The sequence below is a fragment of the Panthera pardus genome, unplaced genomic scaffold, assembly GCF_024362965.1.
Source record: "Panthera pardus isolate Hobbes unplaced genomic scaffold, ASM2436296v1 HiC_scaffold_24, whole genome shotgun sequence".
Lineage (NCBI taxonomy): Eukaryota > Metazoa > Chordata > Mammalia > Carnivora > Felidae > Panthera > Panthera pardus.
Genome location: NW_026526810.1, coordinates 74,695,588 through 74,707,909, shown reverse-complemented (window position 1 = coordinate 74,707,909; position 12,322 = coordinate 74,695,588). Strand labels below are relative to the sequence as shown.

General features: G+C 35.7%; 1 protein-coding gene across 6 annotated transcripts in view; it reads right to left on the bottom strand.

The window, feature by feature from the left end:
• Positions 1-12,322, bottom strand: part of AKAP6 (A-kinase anchoring protein 6) — a 492,371-nt gene that overhangs the window by 96,244 nt on the left and 383,805 nt on the right. For all 6 annotated transcript variants that reach the window (XM_019428105.2, XM_019428101.2, XM_019428107.2 and 3 more), the window contains one exon: positions 1,259-1,405. In XM_019428105.2, the coding sequence (XP_019283650.2) occupies positions 1,259-1,405 (147 nt within the window). The remainder of the gene's footprint in view (positions 1-1,258; positions 1,406-12,322) is intronic.

The window sequence follows — 12,322 nt, the reverse complement described above, 5'->3', positions numbered from 1 at the left end:
TAAAAATGTCGTACGCTAACCACATTTCTCCTGCAGGAGATCAATGAATTCTGTACAAGTTAGTAGGTTCCAACTTAAATCACCATATTATGAGGTGGAAGCCATTAATTACTATTAAAAAGTAATGTAACAGTAGGTCAGAGTAAAAACTTTCCATGTTTTAAGTTACTTTGCACAAGTGTAGAGCCTAGTGAATTTAGATGAGAAAGCAAGGATTTAAACTTGCAGTTTTTTTAATCACCTAGATTAAGTATGGCATAAACTGAACACTGGCAATCCTCCAAGTCATCAAGGTACACGGAGAGCTTTTTATTCAAAATATTTTTGGAGTATTATTTCTTTAAAATTAAAAAAAAAAAAGAGGCAGGAAATGGAAGGCATGCAAAATTATGCTCCATAACTGACACCACCCATACTTTGCTGTTATAATTAATCATTTAAGTAATTGACAAATTTAGCTTACCCTTGATTTGAAGTGAAGGCAATTTAGGAGAGAAGTTGATGAAAAAATACAGTCTAACCTCTCTCTCTCTCAGCTGTCTTCCAACAAAAGGACAGTACTGTCTCGTGCACAGTGCCATCCAGGTCTCTGGCTAACAGAATCTCTATATTGCCTTTTTGCCAGATTCTTGCATCTCAGGCTTTGGCTGAGACCCAGCCCATCATTGCGTGAAATGAATTACATGAAACTTTTTTTTTTTTGGCTTTTGTTAAAAGTGAGCTGGAAATTGAGGCACAAAACAGAGGCCGATTTCATTCTGCAATTCAGATTTGGGTCAGATTTGCATCTTTGTTTTGGTGGCTTTAGTGTCACTTGAAAGCTGTAGTGACAACTCCCCTTTTCATCTGAAGGGTACAGTAAATAGTTACACAGTGGATGTCTCTAACATGTACCTTCAGAGTAAATTCTATTAACATTCATTCAAGCATGACAGTCAGTGTATATCAGATATACTGTATTATAGTTCACTTGGTGCATACCCATAATACATGGCATATTTTACTTACTTTTGTATGTATTAAAGAACCAAAATTATTAAAATCTGAGAGGAGACAAGCTCAGTGTAAAAAAAAATCCCACAGAAAAGGAAAAGCAGTGTTTTTTCCTCATAATAGCATAAATAGCTTGTTTGAAATGTAGGTAGTGAATTGAAAGAGAGAGATATTTGTGCTTCAAATTAGAAATCAGACAGATAGAGTACTTCACTACACAAAAAATGTACACATAACCTACAAACAGTAATAAAAATGCAAATACCCCAAGCAGTTCCCATTTTTCATTAATTGAATCCACTTTTTCAAGGAGATCATTTGGTAGTAAAACGCCACCTTTCTTCAAAGCTTCAACCTTACTAAGCAGCTCTGTCTTTTTCAGGTCCCTGATGGACATTTCCACACTGTATCTCTAAAACGAGAAGAGAGAAGGAAAGCTATCATTAGGGAGACAGGTGTTCTTTGCAAATCTTTGAGCACAGAGTTAGTGACGCTCATGAGTGTTAAAAGTTTTTGTTTCCAATAAAATTTATGGGAAGGCTAAACCTAAGTACCTTGAGTCGTTGAGCAATAGTGCTGAAAACAGTTAAAGCATATATTACTCACACATACATAAACATCCAAGGTATTCCATTTAGTTGACTAAAATTTATGTCACATTAAAGTAAAGTTTACACACACATTGGGTCTTTAATTTAAAATATTCCAAGTAGGAAAATACCTGGTCTAGGAAAATACTGTTACAGTTAATTTGGGTCAACATTTGGCTCCAGAGCGCTGCCCATCTCTCATGTCTGCCCCACAAAGGACTCGTGGTATAGGGTGGTACAAATAAAATGATCCCTAAAGATTGTGTAAACTTCCTCCTTATTCCGTAAGTCTCCTGAGTTCCCAGTTAACCCTTTTTCCCCCATTTTCTTTTACTTAAAAATTGCATGGGCTTGAAGAAGAGGTACTTATATAGAGAAAAAAGCAAACCAGAGCTTTGAAATTGTTACAAATCTATGTTTCTTTATTGATTATTGTAAAATGTCCCCAAACATCACAATTGATTACAGTCCCCTCTCCCCCAATATACATTGTATTGTAACAAACTGCCAAGTGAGTCTCTGCTAAAACATGTTTTGCTAGAGATAATGTAAGTGCCATTTAATATGGCAGTTACTATAGTGACTCTCTTCAAATAACTCTATTTGGATAACTTCATAGTTAGAAAGTCTTGTATTATGAATAGCTATAAATGACTGTGGCTATATTTTTAAAAGGTACTACACACAAAAAACACCTCTGAGTTGAAAACTAGATTCTAGTTAAAATACTACACATATTTTACAACTTCAGCACATTGTCAAAGTATAATGGCAATCCCCATTTTTTTTCTTTGAGCCATAAAAGTTGGGGCACTAAGGTTCTTGGTAGTACTGCTCCATTGCTCTAACCAAGCTAAGAGGAGCACCTTAACAGATCTAATAAGAAAAGCTTTTGTCTGGGCAAATCAGCAAATCAGCAAGTTCAAAACCTGCCCAAGCATGTTATTCACCTTTAAACCATGATATTGTATATGATCCCAAACTAAAATACGATTGGCAGCAGCTTAAAGGAAAAGAAGGTGTGAAATCCTTGTTTTGGGTAATAGATCCTCAGCATTTACGTGCATATGTTTGCATACTTTTAGTTTCTTATTTTAATCTTCCATTTACGCTAAGCATGCACATCATTTGTATTATGTAAACTTCTCCAAATGTTAGTCATTTGTGGATCACAGAACAAAATGTTTTAAATGAGGTGATTTAAAGCATTTCATAGTATTAATGAATGTTGATCAGGGTGTCAAAGTATCCAAAATTACATGAATATGCATAACGAAAAAAATCAAGGGTTGTTTGAGAACTCTTCCAGAATTTGACCTGTGATAGGTGGGAGATTCTGATTGCATTTTCTAATGGCAGGCAATTACCAGGATCATGTTACTCCAATACTTAAAAAACACACTGGCCACTCGAGTTTTCTGGACCAAACACTCAACAAGTATTCCAGAAACCCAGATAGTGTTTTATTTATCAGAGTGATGATTGAGGAGAGGGCAATCTGCTTTATGTAATCAGATTCCCATCTAAAGATGATGCTGCCGACAAAGATTTACATAATTAATTTGGTAAGAATTCTTTGACATAATATTGGGGAAACCAGCATTTCGGGCAGGCAGACGAGTCCTATTCAAATCTTTTGCTTTTGCCACGTGCCCTGACAGAGGGAGTCCTCCGGCTGTGCCACCTGGGAGCAGCCTCAACCAGTTATCACTGTCACTTGTGACAATCTCATCCCCTCTCTTTATCCCAACTTTTAATGGCTCCCACATAGCAGATCAGTCAAGAAAGAGAACAGTTTAGATTTGGCCCATAAAAATAATAGTCTTATAATAATAAAAATATAAAAAGCAATTAATTTAATTTTAGACATAATAAAATAATTTTCTCTATGAAATGTGGTACAAGTAGTCACAGCAACCTCTAATAAACGGTTATTACATTAAAAAAAAACTTGTCTTTATGTACTCTCCCTGGTCTTGTCCCCACATAACCTACTGTATAAAGAGCTTGATTAAAGATGTGATTGATGGACAATGCCTTCAAACTATAAAAGCTAAGATAATCCAGCCAATTATTAGGTGTGTTGGTATGTACCTGAAAGATACTAGAATGTCATGTAATTTAAGGCAAAAATATTTGTTCTTATTTTTGAGGCACTCTGAAGGTTGAATCTGATATGATTTCAGACCTCAAGCAGTATACGTATATAATAATGCAAACGTTGTTTTTGTTGATGCTCAGGACATTTTGCTCTTCTCTCTCCAACATCTTTTCAGAAGCATCAGACGAGGAGAATCAACAGCCTGCTCTATCAGTCATCCTATCAAGTAGGGCTACTTTATCCTGTGGTGAGAAGATAATTTAATCTTCATATTCATTTCACCCACAGCAGTAAGTGAGCAGAGGCTGCCCCATTGTGTCCTATAGCCTGGGATATTATGATAGAGACTACTCTTCAATAGCCAAAAATGAGATTAACGAAGTTAAAGTCAGATGGCTTTTCTTGAGTGCTAAGGTAAATAAGCATCCAGTATTTAATTTCCCCACAGCACCTGCTGTGGGCCTCTCTGTCTAGTCAAAAATAAAATATATTCTATTGAAAGGGCATATTTACATTATTAAGTGTATTTGCTTGGCCAATTCAATTTTGACTAAAGAAGCCTCCTAATAGATACGTGAATGATCTAAATTAAAAACGCAGGCCACTTCTATCCTAAATGCCACTCCTAGGTGTACAGAAGGTATACAAAGAAAACTTTAAAAACAGAGTTAAAAATAACCACCAATGTTAGCTTGCTGTTGTCACTAAAAATTAAGGAAGTTTTCAGAAATTCTCACTCAGTCCTTTCTTTTTAAAAGTACAAACGCTAAAATTGAATTATAAAACAAAGCCAGTAAAAATAGGGATTTCTGAAGTAAATATAATTAGAAATGCATAAAGACTTGATTGAGATAACTTTTTTGACAGTTATGCTAAAGGCTCTTTTCCCTCCTAAAATCTTTTTTTTTTTTTTTTTTTTTTTTTGTTAAAAATCACACCAAAAATTCTGCCTAAATGGAGACTGGAACAATGCCTTGAAACAGTGTTAATTGTCACCATGGAAACCAGAAGAATAAGCCATTTTGAAACTGGTATAGAAGGCACACATTGAGAAACTCCAGCATTTTTCTGCCTCCCTCAATGTTAAAGAACAAGATGCCTTGTCACGGTGAGGTCAGAGAAAGAAAGCATCATGAAAGGGTTGTAGATACTCACTGTCTAGTAAATAAAAAAATAGAAAATAAACTACATACAGCTAATGCTATAAGATTCTACACAGTGAATCTTTTTGAAATAGAAAGATCATCAAAAGATGGCCAGGATTGGGGGATGGATTCCACCTAAGCAAAACTTCAGGGCTATATTATGTGAACCTTGCCCCCAAAGCTCCCTGGGAATTCTGCTGTTGTAATAAAACTTCAGAAGAGGAAAGAAAAAAGGCAGCATGATGGAATTCAAAATAATGCTCTAAAAGCACACAGAGAGATTAAGACATCCATTGTAAGACTTTTGTATGGTGCTTCTGTTGGTTATGCTGAAAAGAGACCAGACATTGCTGAGCAGAGAGTGAAGTTTTGGCTACGAGAAGCACAAGAATTAAACCAAAGAATTTTCTTGATTATTAGAACAGGACTGTCTGATTCTGTGTCTTCGGGGTTTAAGTATTTACATCCTATACCATATTTTAACTGGGCTTGATGTGACTTTATATTAGGAAGAGTTAAACTTTAAGCAAGGAAAATGATCTAGTCATTAGAATAACAAATTTGAATATCTTTCCAAGTACCAAGTAATACCACAAACACCTGTATATCCAGCATAATCTCCTTTCCTGTAAACACACAACAGATAGAGAAAATACAGTGGGGGGAGGAATGTATTTTAGTCTTTTAACAAGAAAGCCTATGGTAGGAACACACCAAAACACCAAACTACCAGCAAAACTATATGTGAAAAATAGGCATTTTTGCACAAAAATGCAGAGATGTGTCTGTCTATGACTCCCGCATTGTGTTTTCTGGCTAGTGTTTGCCCTCCTCATGCGAGACTTCATGGTGGCCCCTCAGCAAGTCCATGCCTAATGCCATTCAGTGGTGAACAAAGAGTCTTTTTATATGAAAGTCCAGGGTCCACAGCTCAGCTGTACATGCCCCCGCATGCTGGAATCTGCTAGAGGCCAGTGTCGTCTCTGCAGCACCTCTGGTGTTGCCCCCTTTTCCAGAACACCAGTGTCCAGCATCTGATAACGCATGTGATGTTTCACCTGGAGCCAATTTCACCAACACTTTGGGAAGATGTTCGAGAATGAAGAAGGCGGCTCGAGCCCACGACAAATAAGAGTCGTTATTTCTTACAAACTCTTTGTATTTTACCATTAGCAATTTATGGCGAATAATTGCACAGAGAAATTATAAAGACTCCTACAATTGTCCTTGTAAATTAATAATAGGCTTTCTTGATTGGGATAAATTTGCTGCTGAGCCTTTGGAAAAATTAAAAAGTGCAATGTCATTTAAAATTGCCAGAACTCGCACAGCAAATTACATCTGAGGTTAAGAATTGAGTTTTACCCCCTCTTCTAGCTTATTCCATTTGCATGATCTGGAAATCACATTACATTGGCCATGTATTGTTAATTGGACATAGATTGCATTATCTTTAATATAAATCAAACTACAAATATTAAAATGAATTGCAAATTCCCTAATAGAAGATCATAAAACAATCTTTTTTAAAGTATCTCCCATTAATAATTTAATTCCAATTATATCACTCAGAAAACTTAAGTAGGAAACCTGGCAACTTATTTCTCCAATCATTTCTTTTACATAACAAATACCTAAGCCTTTGAAAATAAATACCCAGAACGGTATTCATTGTTATAGAACAAAACTAAAAACACCAAGAACTGAAAACTTTTCATTCTGATTTCCTGTAAAATACTGCCTAAGAACACCAAGCCTGCCTGTCTTCTCCCTTCCCTGCCCATGTCAAGGGTGAGAAAAAAGTCTCCATTGAAAAGATTTACTAAGTTTAAGAACTATTGTAATCTTACTCTCTAAAATTATAAAATTGATTCTCCTTCTATTTATCTTTTAAAGGTTCTCTAGTCCCTTACATTTCTCTATAAATCTGATATCTTTCTGAAGCCTTTGCATGGCCTTTAATGAGTTTATATTAAATATTTAATACTGTTTAGGGCATATCTACTACTACCAAAAACAGTTATATTCCCAGCAGTCCCACTGTTTCAGGCAGAGGACTTGATTGATCCTCCTAGCCTGAATTGAGTAGAATGAAAAGAAGCAGTTGGAAAATAGCTGCAATCATTTAATGCAGATGACCTCTGACAGCCTCGCAGCTCTTCTATCTGAACAGAAATTTGCATGGGGTCTCTGTGCAGAGGAACAATGTAACCTAAATGGTAGACAATCTTTATTCTAATGAAGTGGGTGTCAAGGTCAATGTAAAACTGCAATGATAAATGGTGCACCACTAGGCAAGAGAAGTTGCATAGGCATTGTAGTGCTTTCACATTAATTGAAGACTGAAATGCGCTGCGTGAAAAGCACAAGCCTCTCTTTTCACCATAATGTGTTAATGCGCCAACGCTGAAATGATTTCTTCAAGATGTTTGCCTGTTGACACGTATCTTATTGCAAAAATAACGCAAATATGGAATTAGGGCAAAAATGGGCATTTTTAGAATTTAGCTTTTTCCTGTAATAGAATTACAAAATTCTAAATAAATCTCCCCAAACAGCGTCCTGACACCTAATGTAATTCCTTTGATCCCTTTTTCTTTTCTTTTTCTATTTAGACCTGTCTTTAATTAGTTTCAACCAAGCAACCTTTATAGACCCCTTTGCTGGGTACTTTTATACTGAGCTAACTGTAAAAGAGGACTGAGGAGAGGAGAATCATTCAGATATTATTTTTTCTTCGCACTTCTAAGTTTTCTGCTTAGTCTGCAGTTAAGATCTTCAGGTATTGTTTGTCCTGAATGAAAATGTAATGAAAAGCCTATGGTTTGTAAAAGAAAATAACTATTTTCTAGTGTGAGAACTAGAAAACTATCATCTGGCCGTTTGACATTGCCAAAGTGACTACACAACAATAATTACACCATTTCTTCAGTTGATCTAGCAATTCTGTGGCAGCCAACTTTTTTCATTATATAAAAATAAGGACTGTAAGCTGCTTTAAAAAAAAAATCCTGATCTACTTAAGCCTGTAGAGGGGACATTGTTTGCTAATACACTCATTAGCAACCAAGCATTTTAACTTCATCAATTAAACAGGAAATGGAGTTGCACCATTAGTTTTACAATTTGCTAAAATACTGATAAGGGCATATTACTAACCATTTGAGAAACATTTCCAGGCTCAACCCATAATATGTCATAAACTCGATGCATTTTTATGGTTGACTTTTTTTTTTTTTTTTTCCTGATTCGGGTAGATGTAGCCACCGATCTAAAACTAAGCTTCCTGCTACAAATAGATTTTAATAGTGGAATTACACTTATACTAGTCAGAAACGGTCTACAGGTCTTTCAGTATGTAGTCTTGGTGATTAGGAGGCTATTAGTATGATTTACTAGAAAATAAATGATATTGCCAGTTTGTAATTCCGATGGAAAACAAAGTGTTCCAAATAGAATTTAAGATTCCTTAAATGGTAATTCGGAGGGAAAAAAAAATCTCAGTATGAAGGAGGATAGTGAAAAAGATAAAGAAAAGTTACTGATGAAACTGTTTAAAAAACTGTACAGCTTCATCTGTGTGTGATTTGTCAGGTCTGAAGCTTTGACGTGCCCAAGGGGCAGACCCCAGCGGGGAGTAGGCTGCCGAGCTAAATAGCTGTGAAAGAAGTCTTAATGTAGGATGGAATTCAAACTAACCTTGACATGACCTCAGGAAAAATATGCAAAAAGTAAAATGAATGCACTCTGCAAGATACATCCTAATTTTGTGGTGGAGCTGGTTAGTTTTACAAACATAACTGAGACCTTAAAAGAAAAATAGAAAGCTAGTAAAAGGGGCAAACTTTGGAATTCAGGCAAAAAACGTAAGCAAGCATGATGTGTTACTGTGAAGGCATGTGAACCATTTGGAAAGAATCCAAATAAAAACCCACACCGAACAATATTGTTGTCAGCCTGTCTATTCAAGAAAATTGTTTTTTTTAGGTTGAATATAAATGACACAAAGCCAAGATTACATCACTGCATTACAAAGTCTGTTGTGGTTTTTAGCTGAACAAGCCCCATGGATCTATTGGTTTAGAGCAGTAATTCAGTAAGGAGGTTTTAATGTGTTATTTTTCCTCCAGTGACAATAAAAAATAGAGGAATTTAAGGAAGAAATATCGTGGGTGCTCTCTAGTCTATCTCTTGCTTTTGATCTGTATTTGATAAGCCAAACTCACATTTTAGTTGAGGCATTGAGTCTTGATTTGACTGTATTATAAAATTTTGCCTGTTTTGAAGTGATCGGCTTAGGAGGAAGGCATTTGTTCTAGCTCCCCGGCCAAGAACTGGCTAACTCATTGGATATATGGAAATTTTAATTGACTGTCAACTTGTGTAGAAATTCAATCCTATTACCTTCTCAATGCAATTTTGTAGCAATACCAGTTATTTACTACACTACTAACCAGATTTTAAACATAATTAGATTGCTAAGAACATACACCCAAAATCTAATGACTTAAATCCCTACAGCAAGGATGTGAATTCCTGTATCAGGTGTATGTGCTTCTATTAGATTTTCATAAGCATAAAGGGAGCAAAAGCATGCAATCATTTAAAAGCACAGAAGTACAAGGAGTTTTCCTGAGAACCTGTTGAACAACCATATGTAATGATCACTGTTTAATGGATAGGTTATACCACAGGTTGTTTTTTGGTCATCTTATTCAATATTTTTTTATTAATGACACATATGAGTAAAATACATATATGGCATGTTGATTTGATTGGCTGATTACACTAATCTCAGTGACCAATAAATAATAATAAATATCTTATGTCAGAGATCAGAAATTCAAATACCTACAGGTGGTGGTATACTAGTAACCCAGCTCTCTGGGGGTGTGGGGGAAGCCCTGATTTATGGTGCTTGCTGATTTCCCTGGTGTATGTACTCCCACCATGGCAGATTTCAAACTACCAAAAGTTGCTACTGCTAGCAAAACTCCTGAATATTTAACAATAAGCTCTCTTGAGCCAGTACTGGCCAGCTCCAATAGCCTACTAACTGGCAACTAACCAAAGTAGTTGAGCTGAGCTAAGTCATTTTCTTTCATATTCTAACTACTGCTAGTGTCTTGGAAAAAGAGAAGTGTTTTCTCTACTAAAGGAAAAACAATGCAAAAATGTGATGATTACTAATATATGATCCCAGTGAAGGGGCAATAGGAAGAAGTAGTGTGGATTGTGGAGGATAGGAGAATACAAGTTTCCTCTAAAAGGGGTAGCCGCTAGTCAGCTTTGCCAACTGTTCACATGTGAGAATACGGCTTCAATATGGCTTCTATATGGACAGGTATATGTATTTAAGAGCAGATAGAAATATATATTTTTATGTGAAATCTCCTAACTTTTATATGTTGGATTAAAAGTTTTTAACACCTACAGGCCAAACTATATCTTTGAGTTGGATCTGAATGCGTAGGCAACTGCTTCACAGTGTCTATTTATGACGATACTATACTCTAAAGGGAACACAATATGCTGGCATAGTAGATTAAATCTAAGTAGGAGATAAGATCAATGTCAAGTCTGAGTTCATAATCTCTCCCTGATAAAAAAAAATACAAAAACTGTACACACAATAGAAGTTAATAGGCTTCATTGTCATTAGGTTCATTGAGTCAACGGATAGTGGAAGGTAAATATAAAAAAGGAAATATGATTTGGAGCTGGACTGAAACAATCACAGGGTTATAAATAAGAAAAGTAACAAATCAGCTCGACTATGATTTACTAAGCCCAAACCTGCCGTCCTGGTTCTGGTTGGGTTCCATTTTCCAAGTGAGACTTAGACAATGTATAAAATGTCCAAAGGAGAACATTCAAGGAAGGCAGAATATTCAACACTTCTCCAAGGAGCAGGCTGTTGAAGGAGCTGAAGATATTCAGCCAAGGAGTAAGGAAGAAATGAAGATGACAGAAGAGCGGGAAGGACATGTTAGCAGACTTGGAAAATTTAGAGGGCTTTCAATAGAAAACATTCATTTCTTTCATCTGATCTCAGAGATCAGGAATGGGCTCAGAGGCTAAAGAGTAAGTAGAAATGAAGCTTGGGCAACAGTGAGTTTCCACTTACCACAGGTATTCAAACAGAGACCAGAAGTCTATCTGGTTGGGAAATTTTATGAGACAATAGGGCATTAAATGAGGATTGGCCTAGAAAATAAAATTGAAAGTTCTCTACTTTAAAAAGTTGAGTTTCTTTGGGCTCACATCTGCCAAATAAGCCATAACAATCATATTATTATGTATAGAAAGAATGCCAAGATCAAAACACACCAAGTTAAGAAGAAGCCATCATTTACTGAACAAGACTCACATATAAGATTCTCATGTAGAGAAACCCAGGAGAACAATAAGGGAGCAAAGCTACAACCACATAAAACGTAAGCCATACAATCTAAGCTCAAGATAGGGCACGAAAAATGAGAAGAAAAGACAAGATTAAATGAAAATCCTCAAATCATCCTCAATCTGTCCTACTTCAGGAAAAATACTTCAATCATTGAATTTGAGGTATTAAACGAAACCTAAATATTTTATAGGAAACTTCTATAGAATATATGCAGTTAAGTCCATATTTCAACAAGGTCTTTCTTGTAGATTTTTTTAAGACAAAACATCACAAATACCAGTCTCAAAAATTTTCTTCCATCAATGCAGAACTTTCTCTAACATATTGAAGAAATGCGTTATATACTTTTGCTGCCAGCAGTGTGGGCATAATGGCAATTTCTCCTCCATGCTATGAAACTTCATGGTTGTGCTATATTATGTTGAAAATCTGCACATCTCAATGGGTTTTCTGTGCATTCCAATGCACTTCAGTGACGATGTGGATCATTGCCATAATACATCATGACTGTTCTAATTACGGTTTCATTATGATGCACCATATCAGGGCTGTCGTAATGTCATGTCAGCACATAGTAAGAATAGTTATGCAATTATGTAATATCTGTTAGAGTACGCAATGTAGGAAGAAAAAAGACATGAGGAGCAGCAATTAATGTAATGAAACTCAGTTTTCTCCTTTTAAAAAGTTTCCAATTTAAAAGTATTATTTCTTTTGCTTTCCATCTTCTAACCTAAACAAATGCCTTGAAATACATCTATTTTTGCTTAATTGGGAACTACTGTAAAATTTAATGGATTTTTTTTAATAAGGCAAAATAAGAAGAGAAAAGGGACATCTGACTTGAGCTGTTCTCCACATGTCACAGAAGAATGAGACATGCTAGAAATCTACTATATGCTAGAAATCCAGTAAAAATTTCAATGTAGGAAAGCACAGTCCACTGAAGGCTTACTATTATGCAAACTTCAAACACAAGGTCACCTTCTTCTGTCTTCTTTAATCTCTTGTGTAGACATAGAACTTCTTACCTTACCCCTTAAAGCTTGATTGACCAGCTATGTCTTAAGTAAACTATGATAATGAA